General features: G+C 39.0%; 2 protein-coding genes across 6 annotated transcripts in view; one reads left to right on the top strand and one right to left on the bottom strand.

Moving 5' to 3' along the window:
* Cyfip1 (cytoplasmic FMR1 interacting protein 1) overlaps window positions 1-3,157 on the top strand; it is a 95,097-nt gene extending 91,940 nt beyond the window's left edge. For both annotated transcript variants that reach the window (XM_021166451.3, XM_021166452.3), the window contains exon 31: window positions 1,033-3,157. In XM_021166451.3, the coding sequence (XP_021022110.1) occupies window positions 1,033-1,197 (165 nt within the window). In that variant the 3' untranslated portion in view covers window positions 1,198-3,157. The remainder of the gene's footprint in view (window positions 1-1,032) is intronic.
* On the bottom strand, window positions 2,309-25,666 carry Nipa2 (NIPA magnesium transporter 2). 4 transcript variants are annotated; one of them, XM_021166453.2, is made up of 7 exons: window positions 25,397-25,666; window positions 24,651-24,771; window positions 15,683-15,911; window positions 14,172-14,228; window positions 8,483-8,573; window positions 6,725-6,885; window positions 2,309-4,567 (listed from the first exon to the last, which is right to left on the bottom strand). In XM_021166453.2, exons 3-7 carry the CDS (start codon window positions 15,819-15,821, stop codon window positions 3,936-3,938), a joined length of 1,080 nt encoding a protein of 359 aa, XP_021022112.1. In that variant the 5' UTR covers window positions 15,822-15,911; window positions 24,651-24,771; window positions 25,397-25,666; the 3' UTR covers window positions 2,309-3,935. The 4 variants fall into 4 exon arrangements, with proteins under 4 accessions (XP_021022112.1, XP_029335964.1, XP_085697822.1 ...); XM_029480104.2 differs by having other exon boundaries at window positions 25,593-25,640; XM_085841696.1 differs by lacking the exon at window positions 24,651-24,771.
* Between the last annotated feature and the right edge of the window lie 763 nt (window positions 25,667-26,429).

The following is a 26,429-nucleotide window of genomic DNA, read 5'->3' as shown; positions in this document are numbered from 1 at the left end:
ACTAAGAAGACTATCCATAGTTGCAAAGAAATTCAATATGGGCATGTGTGAATGGTTATTCTAGTTTCCGTACCTTCTTTATTGGCTCTCTGGAATATAACCAACATATTTTTTCTGCTATGTCTCTGAGGTAACCAATTCATTTCAGGTTAAGTTAACCAGAATTTTTATTTTCAAAATTCTTAAGTTTTAATTTGGTTCTTAAAATCTTGGCAGGTATATTCAAATTGTCATGTCTTGTTATTTTATATAGCATATATAAAATACAAATTTTATATTCTGATAATTAAAGGCCCTGGAGTCAGACATTTAAGACTGGCATTCTTGTGTTTGATTTAGATGTGTCCATTAAAGATTTGCTGTGGTTCACTGTTCATTGTTACCACCCTGGGTTATTAGAGCTTCTCATGACGTCTCCAGCTATAGTATGGGCTGTCTCTTCACTCCAGTCTACTCTTCTCACATTTACCTCCTGTATGAGCAGAACCAGCAATGCTCTCAAGTTCTGTTTCTGTGATCTTTATTTATCACAGCATCTTCTCAAAAGATCTTTAACCATCTTCTCCACAGAACTGTTAAACTGGAAATATACAACTTTTGCATACTAAACTTTATTTTATATATATTAATATATACTATATATTAATATTGCAGCTTCTGGCTCATAGGTTCTTTTTCTTTGTCTGCTTTTGGGATTTGGAGGAAAGGGTCATCCAGCATGACCGGGAACTCACCATGTACCCAGGCTGGCCTTGAACTCAAGTAAACCTGTTTCATCTTGAGTAGTAGAATACTGACATAAGCCACCTCTCCTGGCCAATGGGCAGCTGGTAATTGAATGAACGTCGTGTTTTTAAGTTTTATACTTACAATACTAAGGTTACAGGGTGAATTTAAATGGGAAATGTATTCATTATTCCAACTGGGATATTAGAAAGATGGTAGGAGTCAATTTAATTTTCTATATTTTTTCTCAAGTAGAATCCTTGAATTTGAAAGTACAATAAATATAACGGTCTGATCTAATTGTAGCCATTGAAGAAGATGGTGGAGAGGATTCGCAAGTTCCAGATTCTCAACGATGAGATCATCACTATCCTGGACAAGTACTTGAAATCTGGTGATGGGGAGAGCACACCTGTGGAACATGTACGCTGCTTCCAGCCACCCATCCACCAGTCCCTAGCCAGTAGCTGAGGGCTAAGCTCACAGCATCCCAGTAACTGATGGCACGTTTGTCTTTATGTAAACTATATTAAAATTTTTAGGGGCTATTTTCCATTATGTCTGAACCTACTTTTGATCTGAAAGCTTAACTTTATAAAATGTACTTATTTTTCTATACTAAAATTGTATATGCCTTTGGAATTGGGAAGTCTGAGAATATGGTTACCAGTTGTTGCCATTACGGTATTAACAAATATTTTCATGCTGAATATTCCAGTAGCTAGTTATAAAATGCTAAATTCACTCATCCTGTACGAGCATACCAACTAATTGTATTAAAAAAAAATAAAAAAACAAAAAAAGACCTCTACCAGTTTCTTTTAAATTTAATGACGAGCTTTGTTTAAGGATTTTTCTGATGGCCTTTTAGGAACTCTTTTCTAAGTCACAGTTTCCTTTTATGCCAAAATAGTGAAATTGTTTCCTCTGTTCAACTAAATCCAACAGTGAGTCTGATTTGTGAGATATGACTTAACAATTAGAGAAATAAAAATTAATGCAGTCTGTTTGCGTTTGTTCATTGGCATAAACATCCCTGTACATACCCACATTTCACAGGACGTGTTCAATAGGACAAGATCATGACATCTTTCAAACACAACTAGAACTTAACATTCAGGTCTGGGCAGGGATGACATGAAAGCCAGTGAGATGTAAGACAGCAATTGTGTTGTCCATGAAGGACATGAAAGGAACACCAGAACTGCAATGGTATGTGCATCTACTCTTTAAGGCCAACAGTGTGGGGGAGGGCAGGGGTTTTGACACTGCAAAAAGGGAACTGGGCCTGGCTGGCCCCAACAGCTCTCAGCATACCTTCTCGATTGCTGGGGGAATTATCTCACTATAGGACTTGGACATGTGAAAAACAACAACCCAATTTTGCTGTACTATCAGAAGTATCAAAGTGGAGAGAAATTAATTGAAAATCTGGTACAGTGATGTGCCACTCACATCCCAGCTACATGGGAAGCTGAGGACTGAAGATCAATGGAGCCAAGAGTTCAAGGACAGCTTAAGGAACATAGTAAGAGCCCTGTCTTAAAAAAGAGAAACATCACTGGGCTGGGAAACCCTGAAGTCCAAAAGCTTTAAGCTTTATTTTACACAGAAAATAAAACACAGGTACTATCCAGCTGTACTGTAAACCTGAGTTACATTTTAAACAAGCCTATTTATCAAAAAGTTACCTAAAATATTTTTGTTGATATGAATAGTCGTAATAGCATCTGTACCGACCCTATGAAGTGTAGATTTTAAAAGTTAACCACTATATTACCAAGTGATAGGCCAAATAAAATGCTTGCGTACAAGATTATGTACGTATAAAGTGTCGTATGTACAACACACATTCTCAATGAGGAAACTTTTCACCCCCAAGGGAATGAACATTGGCTTTTTTTTTTATGTGCAAAATAAGACATACAGTACATAAAACAGACATAAATTATATTTGTGAGGATAAGGGGGAAGCCTATTCTCTCTGACATTTATAAGTTATATAGGAAGGCTGGAACTGTAGCTCAGTTTTAGAACATTTGTGTAGAATATACTGGGTCCTGTGACTGGAACCAAGTATGGCCCAAAAAGGACTTACATAGAGGGAGGCAGTCAGAGAAGGCAAGAGTCCTTAAGAGTGCCAATAATAAATAGAACAAAGCTACCCCCACTCCAAAATAAATATTTTTTCCCCCACAAAACCAGTATACTAAGCTACTATACAACCATGGGCAGGAACAGGAAACAGCTTCAGCTCTTCCTGTCAGTGAGGGATAGGATGGAGGGGAGTGATTTTTTTTTAAGCTAGTACATGACTTTGAAGTGGGCAAGTCTAAAGCCAGAGAATGTTCCTTACATTGGCCTAACCTTTTTGTACCTGCTTATATTTTTCTAAATATTTTCTCACAGTTTCTAAAAAAAAAAAAGCAAACTCTGAAGCAAAATAAATCACTTGGTTCAAAGAGACCTATTTTACAAACATTTTAAATCTAAGCAATTAGGATCAAAATAAGGATTTTGTTCCAACCTGCCATTTTATGCAAGCATGAGTTTCTAAATTTAAGGAAACACAAGTTTCTGTTGATAACCCAGAGTTAAGGGCTGAATGACAATCTAACCCATTCTGAACCACACTGAAAGGTCCAAGAGCTCACATAAAATGACACAGAGATCTAGTCACTATGGAAACAGCAAGTACGGACTGATAGCACAGTGGGTTTTTCCAAAAGGAGGCCAGCAGATGTGTGTGGGAAACCAGATGTTTGGGTGACAAATCACCACCTGAGAATTATTTTCTTAGAATCACACACACATATCTTTATAATCAAAAAGCCTTAGTATGATGAGGTATTGATGGAATTGGGATCACAAATGTACATTTTAATGTTCATCACCAATGGAAAAAATAAAACATTTTTATAAGCTTAAAACTTGTCATTAGTGCATTTAAATTTCTGGAGAATGAATAAAAATGTAAAATACCTTTACAATAATACAATGTTATTAGAAATTAGCCATGTACTGAGGTCATATTAGTGAGCTACCATTGTTTAACTATAAGAAAAGTAATTTCTTGATCCAAATTAGTGAAAACTTAAAAAAAGATTGTCTTTAGAGGACATTATTTGAGGATAATTTTTTTCAGATACATTCTGATACTCGAAAATCACTTTATAACAGAATTATAGGTTAACGTTTCAAACATGTCCTTAAAAAGATGTCAGGTTTCCATTCCTACGGGAAATATTTTCACCAGTGTGTTCAATTCCACAGGGTAAGTCTTCTTCATTATTATTAAGAACTTCATACATACTAGAAAGATTGCCATTCATTGCCTTTTCATCTTTTCGAAAAGATACTGGCAGACTTGCTAGACTAAAACTGACATCTTTAAAGGCATGCAACAAAAATATCCCCACAATGATTGTGAAGAAGCCACTCAAAGTCCCAATGACATCATCAACAGGCATATCCTGCCATTCTTTAAAAAGAATAGCTGAGCAAGTCAAAACCGAAGTTGTAAAGAACACATAATATATTGGAGTCACAATGGAAGTGTTGAAAATGTCCAGAGCCCGGTTTAGGTAATTAATCTGTGTGCTCACACAGACCACAAGGCTAAACAGTAGAATCCAGGCGAGGGGGTGCTGTAGAACAGGCTTTCCAGTCAATAACTCTTTTATGGCGATACCCAAACCCTTCACACAGGAGACTGAAAATGCTCCAATCACAGAGCAGATTGTTATATACACAAGAATGTTTGTCTGTCCATGTCGAGGTCCCACCACAAAGATGAATATCAAGGCCACAATGACCACAAATGTTGCAAAGACCACAAAACCTAGAGGAAGCAAAGAAAAGCTCTATTACAACAATGCACACACAAAATCATCAGGAAAGGTATACATAACTCCCAGTACTGCATCCTCAGATATATCTTGCCTATAAAACTATTTGATGGATTCATTTTGAAATGTTAAAGACTTCGTAAGTTACTCATTGTAGGTAACTCCTATTCACACCAAAGAGACACAAGACACTACGAAAATAATTCCCAGGTGGTGACTTCTCTCTTGATCCTCTAGCAAAGTCTCACCTACACAAATACATCAGAAGTACATACTGGAGGGCTGGAGACAGTGCAGCTTGCAGAGTGACTGCCTGGAATGTGCAAAGAAAGCCCTGGATTCGATCCTCAGTACCACTTTGTAAAAGTACACAGTCTAAAATTAAAATATGCTTCATAGTATTAAAAAAAAAGAAAACACCACTAACATTTTTATTTTTATTGGTTTTTCAAGACAGGACTTCTCCTCAGGCCCTGGTTGTCCTGGAACTCAATCTACACCAGGCAGGTTGTCCTCTGCCACTTGAGAGCTAGGAATAAAGGCGTGGGGCAGCATCAGTAACACTTTTAATGTATACTAAATCACAGGGCAGGGGGAAATGATAATCAGAACAGGGGAAGGAGATGCCAGTGTAGACTAAGTTCAGGAAGTACCCTTGAATGTTCATCTCTATTTGCAAAAATCAGTTATGGCCAGGTGGTGATGGTGTACACCTTTAATTCTAGCACTCAGGAGGTGTGTGTGTGTGTGTGTGTGTGTGTGTGTGTGTGTGTGTGTGTGTGTAAAAATCAGAAGTTATGAGTTGTTTTTTTAAAAGGGACACATCTAGAAATAAAATCAAGTATCAGGATAAGCAGCAAGTCAACAAGAGAACCTATAATCTGTTGGGGTCCTGGTTGAGTATGGAGATATGTCACAGCTGACAACTGTACAGTTATGTAGGCCAGCCACAGTTCTCAGGGATTCTCAGAAGTTCTCCACTGCACATAGTACATAAATAACCTTTTGTATGGAAAGATGAAAAGGGGAAATGGGAATAATTGAGGGGGAGGGGCACGTGCCAGTAATTCTAACAGTCTGGAAGCAGAGGCAGAAGCATGTGGGACTCATGATTATCTCTGGCTATAGGAAAAGTTGAAGGCTGGCCTAGGCTACATAAGACTTTGTCAAAAAGAAAATAAGAAAAAAAAAGAACAGGAAACAAATCAAGGCTAAGAAAAGTCACTCTACTTCAAATTCCACAAATAACAGGCTATTAAAGCAGACAGAAACAAGGGAAGAAAGGCAGTAATAGACATATTTCTGAGTGTATCAAAAGTACAGGGTAACTCAAATACCACAGTAAATCTGAGAAAACTGAATCCTGAGCTGAGCATGGTGGCACATACCTATATTCCTAGCACTTGAAAGGCAGAGGCAAGTAGATCTCTATTAATCTGGAGCCATCTTAGTGTATACAGAGTTACAAACAAGCCTAAGTTACATGGTGAAAATGTGTCTTAAAAAAAAAAAAGTTGGATTCTACATGTTGCATCAGAATGTGACTCAGTAGTACAGAACACTCACACCCACTGTGGAGCAGTTCAAAGGTGACAGGGAACCAGATAACTGGTTCAAAGTCCACCCAGGCTGCCTGATGTACTTTAGACAACTTGAGAGTAGAACTAGACAATAGAGAAGAGTTCAAAGAGGAAGGGAAGTGATGATTTCTTCAGGATATTTAGGAATAACTAAGCAAGTAAGATAACGATCATGAGGTAAATTTCGAGCTATACAAGAAACCTCCAATCAGCTGGCCAGCTTGGCTATAAAGGGAGAACGTGTGAAAATCCGAGAAGAGAGAAAGAAGGGGGTAATCATAATGTTTAAAAATAAAGGTTTGATTGTAAGGAGGATATAAAGAAATGTAGTAACCCTATATAAGTGTAATAAGTACCGGATAATGACTATGGCTAAGGAAATAGCAATGATAGAAGGATAGTATTTGTAAATTAAAAACATGATTAAACAACAAAAAAGACAAGAGGCTAGGGACACATGAGAACCATTTCTTATAACCTGTGCAAAACAATTCATCTATGTACACACAAAATCTAAATTAAAATAAAAATAAAATTTAAGTACAGTAACATTAATGAAGTTTTTCTTACCTGGATCACCTAACTTATGTGACATTTCATTTAAGGTCTCAATCTCCTCTTCCTTTGGAGCATGAATGACCATAACTGTAGACCCTAGAATACTTAGCAAACACCCAATTTTCCCATGAAGATTAAGTCTTTCATTTAGGAAGTATGAAGACAGAATGGCACTAAAAGGAAGAATAAAGGTTGAACACTTATATTAGCTCTTTTCAAACTTTGAAAATTAACAGACTTGCAATGCAGATCACTGAGCTCACACAAAAATACTTCTAGGCTTTTGACAAAGAAAATGTACAATCAGGTCTTAAAAGTTTGCTTAGCTAGAAAGCACTGTCTCTTCACCTGAATTTGTGAGCATCCAACTAGCAGGATAAAAATGTGGCCTCTGCCTCCATTCTGTACCTGTCTCCTTTGTTCAGTAAGTATATTCTGCAATCACCCTCCTAATCAATTAGCCTGACCAATCTGACTGAGACTGCTTGGCTGTGAATACTGTGGCTCTCTGTCTCTATCAACTGGGAACTCATGTCCTTCCCAGAAGACAATGTAATAAAGCACTGCCTGCCCCCTTGCCTTTCCAGCATACTTACTATACTTCCTCCCTTGTCGTCTTTACTGCTTCACTCTTAGACTGGCATTTTTGTATGAGCTGTAGAATCTATTCTAGGACCATCATAACTGTTGCCCTAAAACCCCTGGAACAAAATGAACCACCTCCTTCATATACACTGAAACTGTGCATTTATCATCTTTTTACTACAAGACTCCATATGAAATATCAAGTGGTATAATTTATACAGCCTAGTTCTTAATAAAAACTATATCCAAGCCAATGCTTCAAGTTTACAAAACTTCTATGTACAAAGTTTGCCTTCTATTTTAAAATTACATTTATTTATCTCCCCCCTCACCCCCCATCTCTGTTTCTATCTGTGTGAAGACATGAAGACAGCTTGCACACGTAGGCTGTCTCCCTTCCGCCAAGCCTGGCAGTAAGTGCTTTCACCTGCTAAGCCATCTTGCCAGCCCTATGTATTGATTTAATTGTGTATGATTTGCCTACAGTCATCCTAAATTATTTGGAAATACAAAGTCAATAAACTATAATCTGAGAACATTTCATTATTAATTTGCCTATATACTGCAAAGTTTTTATAACTTATAGTTAGTTTTATTCAAACCTAAAAATAAAGTACAGAATAAACAAATAAGTTCACAGTATAAAAAAGAAAAGCTAAGAATAAAAACATAATCATATTTTATATATAATTTAATAGAAAGGGCAATAGCAGTTCTCAACTTTCAAAATAGTAACCAAAATCCAGACTTGAAATAGGCTTAGCTATTAGGACCAACCATTACAGTAACAAAACAGGACAAGTTTTAAGTTGGTCTTACGAAACAAGTACCTCACGCCAGTCTTTCGACCTCCGCCCCACCCCACCCCCAAGACTTGATGTTCTGTAGTAGTTAATAAATCCTACCTACAGCAATATATGTATACTGAATAGTAAATGTTAAGGCAAGTAGCAACATTTCTAAAGTTTAAATCACTATGCTGGTCCTGGATATAAGCAGAAGGAAGGATTAAAATGGTTTTGTCCCACAAATTAATAACTAACTATGCAAAGAAGATAACTTTGAAATAACACTACTAGAGATTATTTAAAAATCCTTAAGGGTGTACAAGTATACTGACATATAATTAGCACACTAGTATCATACAGACTAAAATACCATTTCTCACATGAAATACAGTCTTACCTTACGAGGACGCTGAGCGCACCTAGTGGAGTCACTAATGTGGCCGGAGCAAATGCATATGCAGCAAAATTGGCCACTTCACCGGCTCCCACTGAAGAGATGAACAATAAAAACCATCTCAGACAGGAATGGACTCAGTTCGAAGATGTCTGCATTTTATGCAACACATACCTATTACTTTAACTATATTGTACTTCATAACAACTTCCATATCTTCTCTCATCTAGGTCCAAGTGCTATAAATTGCCAACATCTGATACCAATAACCCAAGTAAATGTAATTAAAAGCAATAATTTTAATTTAAAAGATATAATTTATGCATAAGGGTATTAATATATTTGTCAACCAGGACTACAAATACACTTTAAAGAAAGCTGACACTGATACAAAGGTAAATTTCTTAATTTTTTTCTGGATTCTTCTTTTTTTAAGTCAACTTTTTTTTTTTTTTTACTTTTTGAGATGCTGTTTTGGCAGTTCAAGTGCACACTTTCAGCTCATCTTGTTTCCTTCTTCCCTACTCCTTTTTTTTTTCTTTTCTTCTTGCCATCTTGGCCTCCTTTTTAAGAGATGAAGTCTCATTATGTTTCCCAGGCTGAACCTCATATGGACTCAAATGATCCTGCCTCAGCCTCCACACAGCTGGAGCTACAAGCTCATGGCACTTTAGCAAAGACACTTTGAAGGGGGAGGATTTTTTTTCTCCAGCTTTGTAACTTGTTTTCAGTGACAATGTTGACTGATTCATCAATATACTATTACTATATGCTTTCAATACTGCTTTCTGTTTGACTAGTATTTCCTAGTACGCCCCTTCTTTGGGATGTTTTGTTCTTGAGACCAGTTCTCAATATGTAACCTGGATTGGCCTCATACTTTTAAATTTTGTGTTTATTTTGTGCGCATGAGTGTTCTGTCTACAGTACATCTATGTACTCTTTGCATGACTCGACCTCCAGAGGCCAGAGAGGATAGTGCATATCTTGGAACTAGTTAGAGACAGCTGTGAGCAGCCAGTGCTCTTAATTACTGAGCCATGTTTCAAGCTCCCGGCCTCAAACTCTTGATCCTTCTGCATTAGCCCCTTAAGTACCAGGATCATAGACAGGCAAATGTTACCCACAATTCTAGGCTGCATGTTTTTATTACGTTTTTTGGTCAGGCATACAAAGTAGTGTCTTCCACTGACATTTCCATTCACAGTCCATCACTGAAGGATTACTGGCTTTCTTTTTTTTTTAATTTTTATATGTATATTTTATGTGTATGAATGTTTTTGTTTGCCTGCATACAAGTATACTACACGTGTGCCTGGTATCCAAGTAAATCAAAGGAGGACTTGAGCTCCCCTGGTATTGACGTTACAGATGGCTGTGGGTTTTCTGCAAGAACAACAAGTGCTCTTAACCATGGAGCCATCTCTATCCAGCCCACCTTGGTCTGCTTTTTTATATAATCCAGGATAACCCACCCAGGCTGATATTGCCCAGTGAGCTGGGCCCTCTCATATCAATCATTAAGAATATGCTCCACAGCCGGGTGTGGTGGCGCACACCTTTAATCCCAGCACTTGGGAGGCAGAGGCAAGCAGATTTCTGAGTTCGAGGCCAGCCTGGTCTACAGAGTGAGTTCCAGGACAGCCAGGGCTACACAGAGAAACCCTGTCTCGAAAAATCAAAAAAAAAAAAAAAAAAAACCAACAAAAAAAAAGAATATGCTCCACAGATAAGCCCTCAGGCCAGTGTGATGGAGGCAATTCCTCCACTGAGGTTCCCTCTTCCTCGGTGACTCCAGATTGTGACAAATGGACAAAAAAATAATTAGCACATCACTGACCTGAGTCTGTTCTCTGCTTACATGACACTGTCAAAAGGGATGGCAGGGGTGTGGTATTTGAATTTTAAGTCTTATTTTTTCCTGACTGATATTTCCTGCCTCACCTAAAGAGTAACTGGGGTGCTGGGCATGGTGGAACATGTCTTTTAATCCCAGCACTTGAGAGGCAGAGCCATGTATATTTTGAGTTTGAGGGCAGACTAGTTTATAGAGGCTACAAGGGAAATGCTGTCTTGGGGAAAAACGTTTTTTAGAGTAACTGGGGCTACAAGTACACACCACAGTGTCTGGCTCAAACACTGTACCACTATATCCACCTTCACTTCTTTTTGATATTCAAAAAAGTTTTGTGTAAAACTAACTGAGAGGACATGCCTGTAATTCCAACACTTAACATAGAAGCAGCAGGATCAGAAGTTCAAGGTCATCTTTAGCTGCTAACCTCAGCAGTTTAAGTCCAGTCTAGGCTCTGTAAAACCATGTCCTTTAGTTAACTAACTAATGAGAAATGCTCTCACTATGTAGCTCTGGCTGACCTTGAACTAGCTATGTAGACCAGGCTGACCTCAAACTCAAGAGACCTGTCTGCTTCTACTGGGATTAAGTGTGAGCAACCATACTATGAGTTTCTATCTTTAAAAAAGTTTCATACAAAAGATTTTAATATCAAAGCTGCTGCTTATGGTCACTAAGGCTTTACATACTGCTAAACCCAATAGTCAATGTTCAATCCTCACTGGACTTACTCTGTAGCAACATCATTTGACACCAACCAGAACTGTTTCCCCAAACCCTATCACTTGGTTCCAAAAAACAGAAGGCTTACTTGGTCTCCCCTTGTTATTTTGAGGCTTAGTTCCAATCTCTTCCCTCCTCTACTCCTGAACTCTACATCAATCTACTCTGTATTTTGAGTATCTGATATCTGGACTTCTATATATTCTCATTTCCTAAGCAATCTTTTGGTCTTAAAGAGATAGCAACTCCCAAATTTTTTCACCAGCCTGAATGACTTAGTCAAAGTCCAGAGCTGTCTAACTGACAATCTCACATATCTGTTTAACTATTTAATATAAACTTTTAACATTAATGCACTCAGAACAAACTCCTGATCTCCTCCTAGCTGACCTGCTCAGGTTCTTGCTAACCTTTAGCAACAGAACAGTCATTTCTATTGACTGTGACCAAGTCTTCAATGTCTTTTCATACCATACATTTTGTCAGTACTACATTGAAAACATATTCAGAACTCATTTCACTATTTCCTGGTACTACCTTGGTCCATGCTGTCACCTCTTTTTTATATAGTCAATCTATGCATCAACACAGTAGGCAAAGAAACTATATCATATATTTTATTGAAGCTCTCCAAAGAAGGCTTTCTATCCAACAAATTCAAAATCCTTTCTGTGACCTGAAAAACCAATTGCTTAATAAATGCCCTCATTTCTCCGACCTTATTTCCTTCTGTCCTTACTGCCCTAACTCCCTTACTACTGAACTTTAATGCTTCCTGAAGGTTTCATATTCTAGCACTACCTATGGAGCAAATCACTCTAAAGTATGTCAGTCTAAAACTAGCAGTTTACTGACATGATTTGCTGGCCCAGACTTTAGCAAATGGTCAGGATCTTTTAAGAGCCTGGGTCAGATATAAACCAAGGCTGCAGTATCTGAAGGTTAGAACCATATTCCAGGCACTGGTATGACTGGCTGCTGTTCAGGGATCCCTGTAAAGATAGTTTTAAAGTATTCACAGCAACTGGCTTCCCTAAAAACAATCTAAGAAAAAAGGGGAACGCTGCACATCCATTTATGATGTAGCCTTAGAAGTCATACATCACATTTCCTGGATTCTGTGACCATAGGAGGCCAGTTCTAACTCTATGTAACAGAGGATTACTCAAAAGTATGACTACCAGGAGGCAAGAACAACTGGGGGCATCAAAGAGAAGGCTATCCTATTCACAGGCAAGTCCCAGTCCTAGCAAAAGTTTAGCATAGTAGCAAAAGTATTTAGTTACTATTTCCTTCATTTCAGCCGGACGTGGTGGCCCACGCCTTTAATCCCAGCGCTCGGGAGGCAGAGGCAGGCAGATTTCTGAGTTCGAGGCCAGCCTGGTCTACAGAGTGAGTTCCAGGGCAGCCAAGGCTACACGGCAAAACCCTGTCTCGAAAAACAAAAACAAAAAAAAACAAATCCTATTTCCTTCATTTCAAAGTTATTTCCTAATATGGCAAGATATCTCACATCCTCAGCTGTCTATTACTTTCCAGTAAGGTTTGTCCTTCCTGGTCTCCTATCTCAAAGTCTATCTACTTACTCTCCAGTTTATATCCCCCTTCTAGCTTTGTATCTTCCCGCTACAAGCGCGTGCACACACAGAGACAATCAGACAGACAGACAGACAGACACACACACACCCCTTTTACCCTATTCATCCTTCTTACTGTTTGTAAGCTTCTTATAAGTGGGCACTTTTGGGGGGTGTGCTTTTTTCCTTTTTCTAGTATATCTTCAGCACTAAAAACAATGTCACAGCCGGGCGTGGTGGTGCATGCCTTTAATCCCAGCACTCGGGAGGCAGAGGCAGGCGGATTTCTGAGTTCAAGGCCAGCCTGGTCTACAGAGTGAGTTCCAGGACAGCCAGGGCTACACAGAGAAACCCTGTCTCCGAAAAATCAAAAAAAAAAAAAAAAAAAAAAAACCAACGTCTCGATGTAAGAGATGATCAACAGATAAGCATCTGTTATATCTGTTATCAAGTCTCAGGTATCTTTTCTTTTTTCTTTTTTGAGACAGGGTTTCTCTGTGTAGCCCTGGCTGTTCTGGAACTCACTCTGTAGACCAGGCTGGTCTTAAATTCACAGAGATCCACCTGTCCCCCCAGTGCTGGGATTAAATAAAGGTGTGTAACACCACTGCACAGCTTATGGCTCAGGTGTCTGAAGGACAATTTATTTCACATTAAAAATATTTTTCAGTAAGTCTTATTTACATTGTGAGTCTTATTTACTTACATTGGTATTCTGCCTCTATGTATGTCTGTTTGAGGGTGTCAGACACCCTGGAATTGAAATTACAACAGTTGTGAACTGTCATGTAGATGCTAGGATTTGAACCTGGGTCCTCTGGAAAAGCAGCCAATGTTCTTAACCCCTAAGCTATCTCTCCAGTCCCATTAAAAGATTAATTTTGTGTCTCAGAGTTTTACCTGAATGTATGTATGTACACTATGAGCATGTTTGGTGCCCAAAGAGGTTAAAAAACCGAGTGGGATATCCCAGAACTGGAACTATGGATGGTTGTGAACAATTATATGGGTGCTGGGAATAGAACCACAAGAGCAACATGTGCTCTTAACTACTGAGCCATCTTTCCAGCCCCCTTCACTTACCTTCGTAAAGATAGTGACCAAAATAAAAATGAACAGTCTTGAGAAATAATGGAGGGAAAAAAAAAATCTGATTTTTTTCCCCCTAACTTTCATCTTATATATTTTTTCTTTTTTAAAGTGCTAGGGAATCAAATTCTGGGTGTTTTACATGTTAGGCAAGTTCTCTATTCCTCCGTTCCCCAACATACACACACCTTTTAACCGACTTATCTAGTAATTATTTTTTAAGGCAAAGATATATCAAAAATGTTTTAATCAGATTAGTTCTTATAAAGATCTTATTATTTGAAATAAATAAGCGATTAACTAAACTACTTTTATAGGCTTCAATCTATTTTGAATTTAACTTATAAACACAAAATGTTCTAAACTTTGCTAATATGAGCTGTAACAACATATGCAAAGTATTTAACATATAGCTATAATGCTTTCTTGAAATGTTCTCTATACATACTTGACAGCAGTCCAGCCCACCACAACCATTCCTTAAGATATGCATGGCCTCCTTGACCTGTGAATGAAGAAATAGTTTATTTTTCTGGAAGACTATCATTCTCTTTAAAGCCTATAAAAAGTATTAATTAATCACAGAATTAAAAGTATCTGATATGATATTTCTTGGATATTTCAAGATTGCCTTAGAAAAAAGATATGAGGATCATGACTCTTAAAAATATTTATCTTTGTACTATAATCTGGAGTTAAAGGACTAACTTAACCCTCATACTTAGCATCCTTTTTAAAAGGCGGCTTTAATGAATAAGAAAGATGAACCAACAAAAAGTAACAAAGTTGGGCAGAGCGGTGCACACCTGCTATCCCAGCACTTGGAAGTCTCAAGTGAGATGAGTCCTACAAGTCTGAAGCCAGCCTGAAATTCAGAGTACGCTCCAGGAGAGCCTGAACTTCATACAATTGGATTCTTTCTAGAGGGAGGGGGATTGCAGAAATAGATCAACTTCAAATGATTTAGTCTGCAAAGAGGAAAGCTATTTAGACATAATTATGTAGTCCCACCTAAGAAGACACTACGGTCCTACAAAGATTGAGAAATGCTCACAAACTAGACTGCCAAGAGACAATCTACTTTTTCCTTGACCAAATTAAGTTGAAAAGCAATTGGTACTTCAGCCATTGTCCGTTTTAAGGGAAAAAAAGTGAATTTTACAAGCCTATAATTTAGGAATAACAGGGATGCCTTAAGACTAAGGTTGAATGGGTATAGAAAATAAATGAGATGCTAGGATTTTCTTTCTCCTTTGTCCATTAAATCATAAGAGACTCTGTTTTATGTTTTAACATTGCTCAATTAGATCTGGCCACAAAGATAGTCTATTCATGAGGTCCAATAAGGTCTAAAATGAAGCACAACAAGGAAGATAGAATGTAAGCACTAATATCTCATAGTGAAGGGAACTGTAATGGATGTCCATGGATTGAACTAAAGTTCAATTATACTGAGCATCCTCCAGGGTACTGTAACACATCTGTAAATTTGGGGGAAACAACATACACCATTCAGGTCAATTACTGGAAAACGCAAATCAGGCAAGACCGTTCTTTCCTTTGTTCAATTTCACATCATCAAGAAAAACATCTAAAGCAGAAGTCACAAGTTCTATCACGAATAAAATATCCCAGTCTTTAATAAAAGCCTGGTTCTACTCATGGATCAAATTTCCTCCTGCGCAGATATAATGAAACTTAAACCTTGGAAACTCCTTTGGCACTGGTCCCATTCCTATTTTGACAGTAACTATAAAAGGAAGAAGTTAACTACTTTTGACAACTTATTTTTCTCATTACAAAGCTGGTATCTGATTATCTATTAAATATTTAGAAATCACTTGAGCAATGCGAATATTCAAATATAATCACAAAGAATGAAGACAGTGTGTCTATACTCAAAGAACCCGAATGTATGAGTATATATGTACTTTTTGATACCTAAAGGACATAACTTACCTGCTCTCATGGAGCCTTTCCTGGCAAGTCGCAGAAGGCCTTTTTTTTTCAAAATGAAACTCCCTCCAATGAAAATGCTGGAGGTCATAGCCAATCCCAGACCAATATAAAAATCATATTTTCCACGCCCCAGGCTCATTTCGTTAGTTACTTAAGTTCCTGTGAGTGACATTGATCACCGAACAGAGAAACTGCTTGTACAGGAGACAAGGTGACTCAGTCCTCAAACCTAAATGATATAAAGTAAGGTGAGGTTTTCACAAAATAATCATGAGAGCTCATCCACAAGTCATTTCCCTCCTCATAAGAGAAGAAAGAAAATACTTCCGTACTAGTCCTGTTCCTAATTGGACAGTTCCTAGTCCTCCTACAGAAGGAAGCAGTTAACTACTTTTGACAACTTATTTCTCATTACAAAACTGGTATCCGATTATCTAATAATTGATCAAAAATCCATATATTATTTAAATTTAGCACTAACCTAATTATGTTTCTTCAAATTATGGCAAAAGAGTGGTCTGTAGTAAGTTTGGATTATTTTTATAAATTTTAGCTTTGTGTTGTTTTAACTATTTCCAATCTTAACTGATAGTCTATAATATAATTTTGCTGTTAGGAAAAGAACAGAAGAATTAAATATAACAATACATGAATCTAGGTCATCAATATATTTATCTACATATTTATCGATATATCTATCTATGTTCATACAGAGGAAATTTTTTCTTATGCAATATTGTTCTTTCAGAAATATCCTAGCACTCAGAAGGCAGATGCAGAGGGAACTGGAGTTTGAGGCCAGTTTAGGCAACACAGGGAGCCCCTAGACAGTTAAGGGAAAGGAAGCTGTAAAGATATAAAAGTATATAATTGATCATCTATTTGCCCTATCTGGAAACATAGACAGGACAGTTTTAGCACTATTTTGTTAGCAAAGGATGACAATTTTAACAAACATATCTACTGGGATATGGACTATAATATTGTTGGTCTTTAGAGAACATAAGGACCAGACAGCTCAGTTCAAAGCTGACAGATGGTCCATTTATTTTCCAAATGAACCAACGCATGAACTTCACTGATGTTAAAACTAAGGTGTACAAAGCAGAGGGGGAAAAAAAAAATAAACATGCTTTTTTTCCAGCTCTCAGCATCCCAGATTGGGCTTGAAATAAAAATACTCCTTCCTCAGCCTCCTGAGTACAAAGTTATAGGACCACTGACACCATACTTGGCCCCATAATGTTTCTGTTCAAACAGTATGTATTAGATGCATGCTGTATGCAATAAATATTATTTTAATCCTCTAAATAAATGGTAAGGTTTTTTTGTTTGTTTGTTTTGCTAAGTAACTCAGTGACCAAGCATGTCTAATATGCACAAAGCCTTATATTTGATTCCCCAGGAGCAACACAGCCATGCAAATGTACATAACACCCATGCAAATGTACATACAAAACAAATGTGGTAACTTTTAGTCTTCAATAGGAAGGCAGACAAGAAAGCAACAATAGGGCTGGTGAGATGGCTCAGTGGGTAAGAGCACCCGACTGCTCTTCCGAAGGTCCAGAGTTCAAATCCCAGCAACCACATGGTGGCTCACAACCATCCGTAACGAGATCTGGCGCCCTCTTCTGGAGTGTCTGAAGACAGCTACAGTGTACTTACATATAATAAATAAATAAATAAATCTTTAAAAAAAAAAAAAAAGAAAGAAAGCAACAATATACACTATAGCAACAATAAACACTACCACACTAAGTTAGTAGCACTCCAAACAAAGGGGAAAGACCAGCAGAGGTTCGTTATGACTCCCATAAACTTCAATGAGATACTTCTCATCCTACTGATTTGGGACTTGGCTACCAGGCTTGTTCTGATAAATGGGAAAGAAAATGCATGTGGCAGATTGCCAGTTTTGCATCTGGACCAAAAGTCTCCCACACTTTGCTTATTCCTTTATACCCTGCCATGTGATGGTTAATCTTGGTTGTCAACTTTACTACATCTAGAATCAAGGAAATGCAAGCTTCCAGGCTCTCCTGTAAGGGGTTTCTTTGATCAGATGATCTGAAGCAGGAAGACCCACCCTAAATGTGGGTGGCAATGTGGAAGAAGGAAACTGCTTTCTTGCTTGCTTGCTTGCTTGCTTTTTTTGGTTTTTCGAAACAGGGTTTCTCTGTGTAGCTGTGTAGCCCTGGCTGTCCTGGAACTCTGTAGACCTGGCTGGCCTCGAACTCAAAAATCCGCCTGCCTCTGCCTCCCAAGTGCTGGGATTAAAGGCATTCGCCACCACTGCCCAGCTTAGAAGGTGTATTTTAAAACCTTTAATGGAGAATTACTAAGCCAAACACAAAAGTTTCTACATGCAGATCTTTATTTTTCAGAAGTTAGATGAAAACTAGGCATGATGGCTCACTCATACCTTGTAATCCCAATATTTGAAATATTTGAATATTTGAAATATTTGAATATTTGAAATATTTGAATATTTGAAATATTTGAAATATTGAAATATTTCATGCAAGTTTGAGGACAACCTGGGATACAGAATAAGAGCCTCAAAAATAATAAAAAATTAACAAAATTTAAAATAAGTAAATAGGACATGTTGGGTAGGCTTTACACAGTACTGGGGATCTCCATAAGACCCACAAAAAAATTCTGCCTACATTGTTCTTTTCACACTCTACATGTTTATAAATAAGTAACCTGAGCTCTAAGCAAATTATTGGCCTTGTAAGACCACAGCTTTCTGGCAGCTCTGAAGTATGCAGTAAAGCATGTTGGGTTGGTTTTGTGCAGGACTGGGGATCAAACTAGGTTTTTACAACTAAGCCAATATCCTTGGCTCCCATGTTGGAAATTTTATACTTACTGTACAAAGTCTGTTGAACTGTTTAAGTCAATCATCTAAGGGTTATATAGGGATAAACATCATTATGTTCATAGGTTCAAGTTAGCTGGTCAGTTGTGATAATTCTGTATGTTTTCCTGTGTTGTGAACAATGGGTTCTGTGAGCTATCCTCTTCACTAGGTGTGTTGGTTAGGATTATCTAAAAGAACTGAGCTTTTTGCATGACCATACATATTAAAAGAGGCTTAATTTTTTTTAAGTGGGTATGAGTGTTTCACCTGCATGAATATGTACTGCATGTGCCTTTGGTGCTCATGGAAGTCAGAAGAGGATCTGTGAGTTACAGATGGTTGTAAGCCACCATATCAGTGCTTGGAATTGAACCTGGGTTCTCTGCAAGAGCACCTCAATTTGAGAGAGGAAGTATGATATGGAAGGGACTGGAGGAAAGAAAGGGAAGTTTAGAGAAGTGTTGTAGTTAGATTTTAGTTAAAAAATAAATAAATAAATTGAGAGGGGGAAAAAGGCAAGTTGAGGTGGTACATGCCTTTAATCCCAGAATTTAGAAGGGAGACAGGTGGATCTCTGAGTTCCAAGCCAGCCTGGTCTATAGAGCTAGTTTTAGGACAGCCAAGGGTACACAAAGAAACTCTATTTCAAAAAACAAAGAAAAAAATCTAGAGAGAGAAACACAAAGAGAAACAAAACCAGCTGGTTCTAATATCAGTAAAGGCATGCTAATAGAAAGCAGTTTCCGCCAGGCGTGGTGGCGCATGCCTTTAATCCCAGCACTTGGAAGGCAGAGGCAGGCAGATTTCTGAGTTCGAGGCCAGCCTGGTCTACAGAGTAAGTTCCAGGACAGCCAGGGCTACACAGAGAAACCCTGTCTCGGAAAACAAAACAACAACAACAACAAAAAAAACTAATAAAATACACCTTCAATGCTGAAAAGCTGCAGGAATCTTAGGGCAGAAATCACAACTAAGTTCCAAAAGGAAAGTCGCCCCAATAGTCCAATAGTCTAAGTTACTATCCATCTTGTGAAGGAGAACAGGTCAAAGAGCAGCATCAATATAACACTAATGCCAGTAGTCATCTATATAAAACATTTCCTGGATTCCTCTTTCAAGGGATTTCTAGCCTTCCCTCTGCAGCTCCTAAGGCAAGATGTACAATGTAGTTCTAAGTAAAGAGTTTGGAGACTGTCAGGCTCTGAGTGTAACAGATACATGTAAGAAAAGGAAAAAGCTAACAAATCTAAGGTACCGCTCTATGTGCCCAAACACTTGTCACCTCATGTTTAAAGGTGACTTCCTCACACCCTATCTGACTGTAACCACCAGCTACAGAGATGGAAACACATGCAGGGAGGAGAAAAGTAGGATTTCTGAACAAGATGGACAACCACTTCTATATACTATCAAAATTTTTAAAAAAAGAATTCTGCCTACATTGCTGCTAATCAGACTCTGCATGCCTGGTTACTTGTTTATAAGCAAGTAACCTAACCTCTAAGCAAATTATTGGTCTTTTAAGCCCACAGCTTTCTGGCAGCTCCTACGTATGCTTCATGTTTTCTAGATCAATACAGATGAATAGAATGAGCATCAATTGACCCTAAAAAATTAAATCTGCCTATTCTAGAGTGGCCATTTAATATGTAATAAATAGCTTCACCTAGATCAGCATTGTAATATGGAACCAAATTGCCAGAGCCAGAACTGTAAAATATCAAAGTATGATAGGAAGTATTATCACTAGATATTGAGTAAAATGCAATGACAATGCTCACAGCCTGGGAAAAGGATAAATTAAAAAAAAAAACTGTCAGCCAGGCAGTGGTAGCACATACCTTTATTTTCAACACTTGAAAAACAGATGCAGGCCAATCTCTGAGTTCTAAGCCAGCCTGGTCTCCAAAGTGAGTTCCATGATAGCCAGGGCCACACAGAAAAATCCTGTCTCAAAAAACCAAAACCAAACCAAACCAAAGACCAAAATCCACTAACTATGCAAACACTCTTGTCATATAACAAGGTAGAAGATGAAGACTCACAACTGAGCTGTCCTCTAATCTTTACATATGCACCAAAGAATACCCTCACACACAAATGTTTTTTATCTACAAGTGAACAATAAATAGTCAAAAAATGTTCAACAACCTTAGCTATCAGCAAAACATAAATCAAATTGAACTGCGATTCCATCTCAACCCAATCAGAATGGCTATCATAAAGAAAACAACGGGGGAGGAATAAGGAAACATATTAATGGATGTGTAAACTAGTACAGCCTATTTGTATGAAAATACTTTCAAAAACTAAAAACAAAAGACATGATCTAACTATACTATTTATAGGTCTGTACCTGAAAAAAACTGCTGACAGGCCAAAAAATCATCTTCATATAAGTGTTTACTATAGATCTGTTCACAAGTCACAAAATACCAACCGCTGATGCCTATCAACAAATCAACAGAAAAAAATGTGTCAAACAGCAGAACCTCTGTCACCCAACTGCCGGGACTAAAGGCATGCATGGGCCACCACTGCCCTGCTTGGGGAAACAGCATCTTTAGACTAACAAGGTTGGTATGAACTACATATAATATGAGCTCACAGAGTCTGTGACAGCACACACAAGTTCCACCACACACATCCCAGCACTGAGAAGGGGAAGCAGACGCAAAGTTTCATTCCTACTCAAGAAGCAATTTATAACCAATCCCTACTGGGGAAGGGAAAGTCAGTTTTTCCAATGCAATGATACTGGATACATCAACCACACTCCAGGAACAGTTAGCTAATGTAAAATGGACTCCATGGTTTTGCTTTGTTGTATTTTTGTCTTATTGGTTTTCTCCTTTCTATCAATGGATCTATTATCTACTGTTGTTTCAAGAGAAAGGAGAACATGAAATGGGGGAGGGGTGTCTAAAAGAAACGGTAGGAGGGGAAAGACAATTACTTTGGCTATCTGTGGGGGTTTCCCACAAAAGCACTCATTTGTGGTAGCAAATTTTATATGAACGGCTTTCTAGAATTAAGGTTGCTTTTTCAGTCTGTTTACTTCTGGAAATATACCAGTTGGAGAGTCGTGCAGACTTATCTTCAATTCTAAGGTAGCCACAAGCCACTAAACTCGGAAAATTAATGACCTCATTTGGACTTACAGTTTACTAATAGGACATATGTGTGAATGTCCTGAAAAAAATGAGTTGCTTTGATAGTCTCTGATCCTGTTCCTACTCTATAACTGAAGGTCAAACGAAGCTGAGCACATGCCACGTGGGTATGTTTTATAAGACAGGGTCAAGCTTAAAAGACAGCAGAAAGAGAAAACAGAGGCATGGAAGATAGCTCAGCAAATATGAGGGCCCAAGTTCAAAACCCTGCACCAAAGTTATAAAAAGCTGGGTATGGGGCTGGAGAGATGGCTCAGTGGTTAAGAGCACTTCTGAAAGTCCTGAGTTCAAATCCCAGCAACCACATGGTGGCTCACAACCATCCGTAATGAGATCTGACGTCCTCTTCTGGTGCATCTGAAGATAGCTACAGTGTACTTAGATATAATAATAAATAAATCTTAAAAAAAAAAAAAAAAGCTGGTATGGCCCTCTCAGACTTGCTTGTTACCAGCACAGCTACGGGCTCAATGAGAGACCCGGTATCAAGGTAGTGATTAACAAAGCAGGACATTTAACATCTTTAAGTGGAAGCAGCTAGGAATGAGAAAACGGGTGGGCAGAGACATTAAATAACTTGTTATGCACAAGCAGGAAGCAGAACCAGACTCAAGAGGTGCCATCCTTTGTTCTACCCTTTTCTCAAAGGTTGCCGCCTAGTCACAACAGGTGAAGTGGGGGGGGGGGGGGAGGGTCCCAATGTAATTACCAATAACTAAGACCTTTCCTTTGTTCCACACCAAACTTTTTTTTTGTTTTTTGTTTGTTTGTTTGTTTTTCAAGACACGGTTTCTCGGTGTAGCCGTGGCTGTCCTGGCACTCACTTTGTAGCCCAGGCTGGCCTCAAACTCAGAAATCCGCCTGCCTCTGCCTCCCAAGTGCTGGGATTAAAGTCATGTGCCACTACACCCAGCTCACACCTAACTTTTAAATCTTAGCTCCTAATACTGTATTTCACACACTTTGTGTTCTTTCCATGGCTGCCACTTTAATCTACTCCTAATTGTCTATTTACGGGCTTCATTGCAAAGGGCCCAATCAAAAAGCACTCCTGTAAGCAATTCCTAGTTGAATTCCAGGAGCCAAAGTAACTACCATGTTTCCTGAATTCCCTAGACTTTAGCCTATTCCATTCTGAATTTCCTAACCTGTATTAAGGTTACTTATAGAGATCATAACCTCCTTCACTGTGGCTCTCAGTGAAGAACTGGCTTGCCTATAAATCACATTTACTTAAACTAACAAAGGTGTTCTGAGTACATAATGTATGAACAGGGGATAGAGTCATGAAGAAAAACACAGACCAAAACTCTGGTCTTCATGAAAGTTACCTCCCAGACGGAGGCAAGGTAAAACAAGAAATAAAAGGGCACTGCAATGTGGTAAATGCCATGGTGAAAAATAATGCACACTAAGGCGCTAAGGGAGGAGGCCTTGATGAGGTAACACTGGGCAGACTTGAAAGGGATGGAAAAAGAACAAAGTGGCACTATAAACGCAGGCTCTACTTAAGAGCAGGTATGCTGTTTTCTGGGAAAGGAAAGATTACTATGGTTGATTCTAAGTGAGCCAAGTTATGTGAGATACCACAGGAGAGTAACATTCCAACACTACATGTTAGACCACACGGGAGCCCTATAAGCAAGACACAGAGCCAAAAAATATGAACACACCTGCAATCCATTTATTCTTACCTATAGTCCTCACAGAACTTTATACAAGTGTCAATTTCAAATTTATCTACACAAAATCAATACAACTAGCTATATACAAAATGTTATAGCTGGGAATGTTTTAATCTGAGATATGTGCTTAGTTCTACAATAAAGAAATATGTAGAACTTTATTTAGTTTGTCAAGTAGGGAGTTTTAAAGTCTCTAATACAATTTTTACTAACTATAACCTTCATGTTAAACATTAAATCTCACAACTTACTCTACATACCTGTTACTTTGCATCCTTTGATGCAAGTCTCTCTTCTACCCCACCATCACATGTCATGTCGCTCTACAGAGAAGTTCTTGTGTCTACCACAATAAATGCCCTCAAGTAAGTCAGATTTAGGTAAAGCTTTTTATATTTTATATAGAAAAAAAGTTGGGTACTATTTAAGCATATGTGACTCATTTTATATCTTCACAGAGCTTCAAAGTCAGAAGAACTGCTTTCCTTACATCAAAGGGCTACCGCTTCAAACACTATCAGAAGATAGTGTTATTTCTCCTTGACAGCCACAGAAAACACAGCTCAGAATGTTAGGCACTCATGAGAGGATCACTCAGAAAACAGAGTGGCTCTACTAATCCTGACTGCCATATCATCTTAAAATGTTAGAACTGAAGGGTCTCCTTACGGAGTCCAGGCTGGCCTTGATCTCGAAATCATCCTGTCCCAGCCTCCAGAGTGCTGGAATTACAAGCTTATATCACCATACCTGGCTCTAAAAGTCCAGCTCTTAAGCCTACTTCTACATAATTTTTACTACTATCTAAAGCTTATAGCAGTCTCAGCTTCAGGTTTAGCTCATTTTTCTTGTGTGTGCACACCTACAAGTAGTAGTGGGGTTTTCTAAAACTAAAGAAAACAGCATTATCAGTCATTCTCCACCTTATTTCTCCAGATGGGGCCTCTCAATCAACCTAAACTTTACTGACTCAACAAGGCTACCTAGACAAGAGATGGGCAGGAACTGCCGGGCAGTGGTGGCACACACCATTAATCCCAGCACTAGGGAGGCAGAGGCAGGCGGATTTCTGAGTTCGAGGCCAGCCTGGTCTACAGAGTTAGTTCCAGGACAGCCAGGGCTACACAGAGAAACCCTGTCTCTTAAAAACAAAACAAAACAAACAAACAAATACTACAGAAACAGAACCTAATCTCCGATCTAACTTAGCAATACTGTTAGAAATTAAAATTTTAACTTACATGTAAGTTTAATATGGTCTTTCTTTTAAAAAACAGAGATGATTTATTCATTCTCATTTTCTTGGAAACGCTATCCTTAATTCCCATTTAAAGTATTTAACCACGGCAGAGTAGTTCCACCCTGGAAAGAAGAAAATATGGAAGTAGGTGAAAGGATAGAAAATTACTAAATACTTAGAAATATAGTTACTGGCCTTCATGTTCTTTCACTTAGTAGGTACTGTAAGGGCTTCTACATACAGCTTACTGGCATGAAAAACCTCAAATCTCAGACTTCCTCTTTTAACTTTAAAAATAATTAATACGGTATCAAACGAGCACATGATATAGAATCTAAAACTACACTCAAGACCACTCCTAAACTAAATGCCTTGCCATTATTGTAGAGAAATCAAAGAAGTAGGAACCCCAAACCCTGCGTTTTGTGTAAACCCTATTAAGTGCCAGGGAACTGAGTCAAGCAAGCTCAAAACGTTACAGCAAGCTGAAACCATCTTCTGAAAACTCACGAAGGCAAATAAAACTGATATAGAGAACTTAACGAGTACGTGACCGGACAGGGCCAACCAGCCAGACTTCCGCCGGATTAAATGGCAATCAATCCGACTCACTGCGGATCACAAGGGAAGCTGAGTCCACCCCAGAACTCGCGAAAAAGCAAGTCGCCCCGGGGGCCCTTCTCCGACCTCAGGCGGCCGACACAGCCCGCAGCTCCGCCCTGGAGCTCGCTTACAGGAAGTAGCTACCTTAGGGCCGTCGCAGGCCGGCGGGCGACTCGGCTCCCTCCGGGACGCGACCCCGGTGCCCGCTCAGACCCCCACGCAGGCAGCTCGCTCCTGCGCGCACACAGCCACCGTCTCCGGCGACGTCCCGCGGGAAGTTCGTGCATCCGGGACTGCAGTGAGCGCCGCCTCCTCCATAGGAGAGCCGAGAAGAGCCTACCTCGGACAGCCTTCGGCCGCACCGCGGCCAGCACCAGAGGAGCCGCCGAGAACCTGCCGGGAAACCTGGGCGCAGATTAGTGACGTAAACCGCGCGCGCGCTGGGCAGGCACAGCTCAGGCCCCGCCTCCGCAAGGCTCTTCGCTCCGCCCTGACAGCGAGCTGGAGGAGCCGTATCTTCTAAGGTCATCTTTGCTCACCTACTGATCAAAAATCCAGCCCTGTTATTTAAAATCCGATTTCCTGGGAGTCTTCACGTGGGACCTTTGGGATGGAGGGCGTGGGTTTGACCGCAAAGGGCGGAAATAGGCGGGACAAGGAGGCAGGTTTCCAGGGAAGAAGCGGTAAAGCTTGTGGAGGACCTTGTGATTTGGACAAGAGATCTTTTCCACGGGATGCACAGGAAACAGTAATAGCTTTTTCTCGGCTGCTTTTGCTTTGAAAAGTCCATTGAGGGCTGCTGAAAATCCTTGTTTACAGGTGTAAAGGTCTTTGAATATGTTACTCCAAGAACATTTGTTTGGGTGTGTTTGGGAGGGGGATCCTTGTAAAATGAATTATACATTTCTTGAAACATTAAAAACAGCACTGTAGGCCGGGCGTGGTGGTGCACGCCTTTAATCCCAGCACTTGGGAGGCAGAGGCAGGCGGATTTCTGAGTTCGAGGCCAGCCTGGTCTACAGAGTGAGTTCCAGGACAGCCAGGGATACACAGAGAAACCCTGTCTCAAACAAACAAACAAACAAACAAAAAAACAGCACTGTAGTTTTCCAATTTCCTATCCTAATGCTTTGGAAGTGATGGCCTAAAACATTGCGGGAGTGGCCAAGTAGCTAAT

The sequence above is a fragment of the Mus caroli genome, unplaced genomic scaffold, assembly GCF_978045245.1.
Source record: "Mus caroli unplaced genomic scaffold, Mus_caroli_1 scaffold_8, whole genome shotgun sequence".
Lineage (NCBI taxonomy): Eukaryota > Metazoa > Chordata > Mammalia > Rodentia > Muridae > Mus > Mus caroli.
Note: the sequence above shows the minus strand (reverse complement) of the source record. Positions and strands in the feature narration are given on the sequence as shown.

Coding starts and splice junctions, on each gene's coding strand:
- Nipa2 (XM_021166453.2), bottom strand. CDS start 15,821: ATGAGCCTGGGGCGTGGAAAATATGATTTTTATATTGGTCTGGGATTG. Junction 6,886..8,482: donor GCGCTCAGCGTCCTCGTAAG/GTAAGACTGTAT, acceptor TCTTCCTTTTAG/TGCCATTCTGTCTTCATACT. Junction 4,568..6,724: donor ACATAAGTTAGGTGATCCAG/GTAAGAAAAACT, acceptor TGCTTCCTCTAG/GTTTTGTGGTCTTTGCAACA.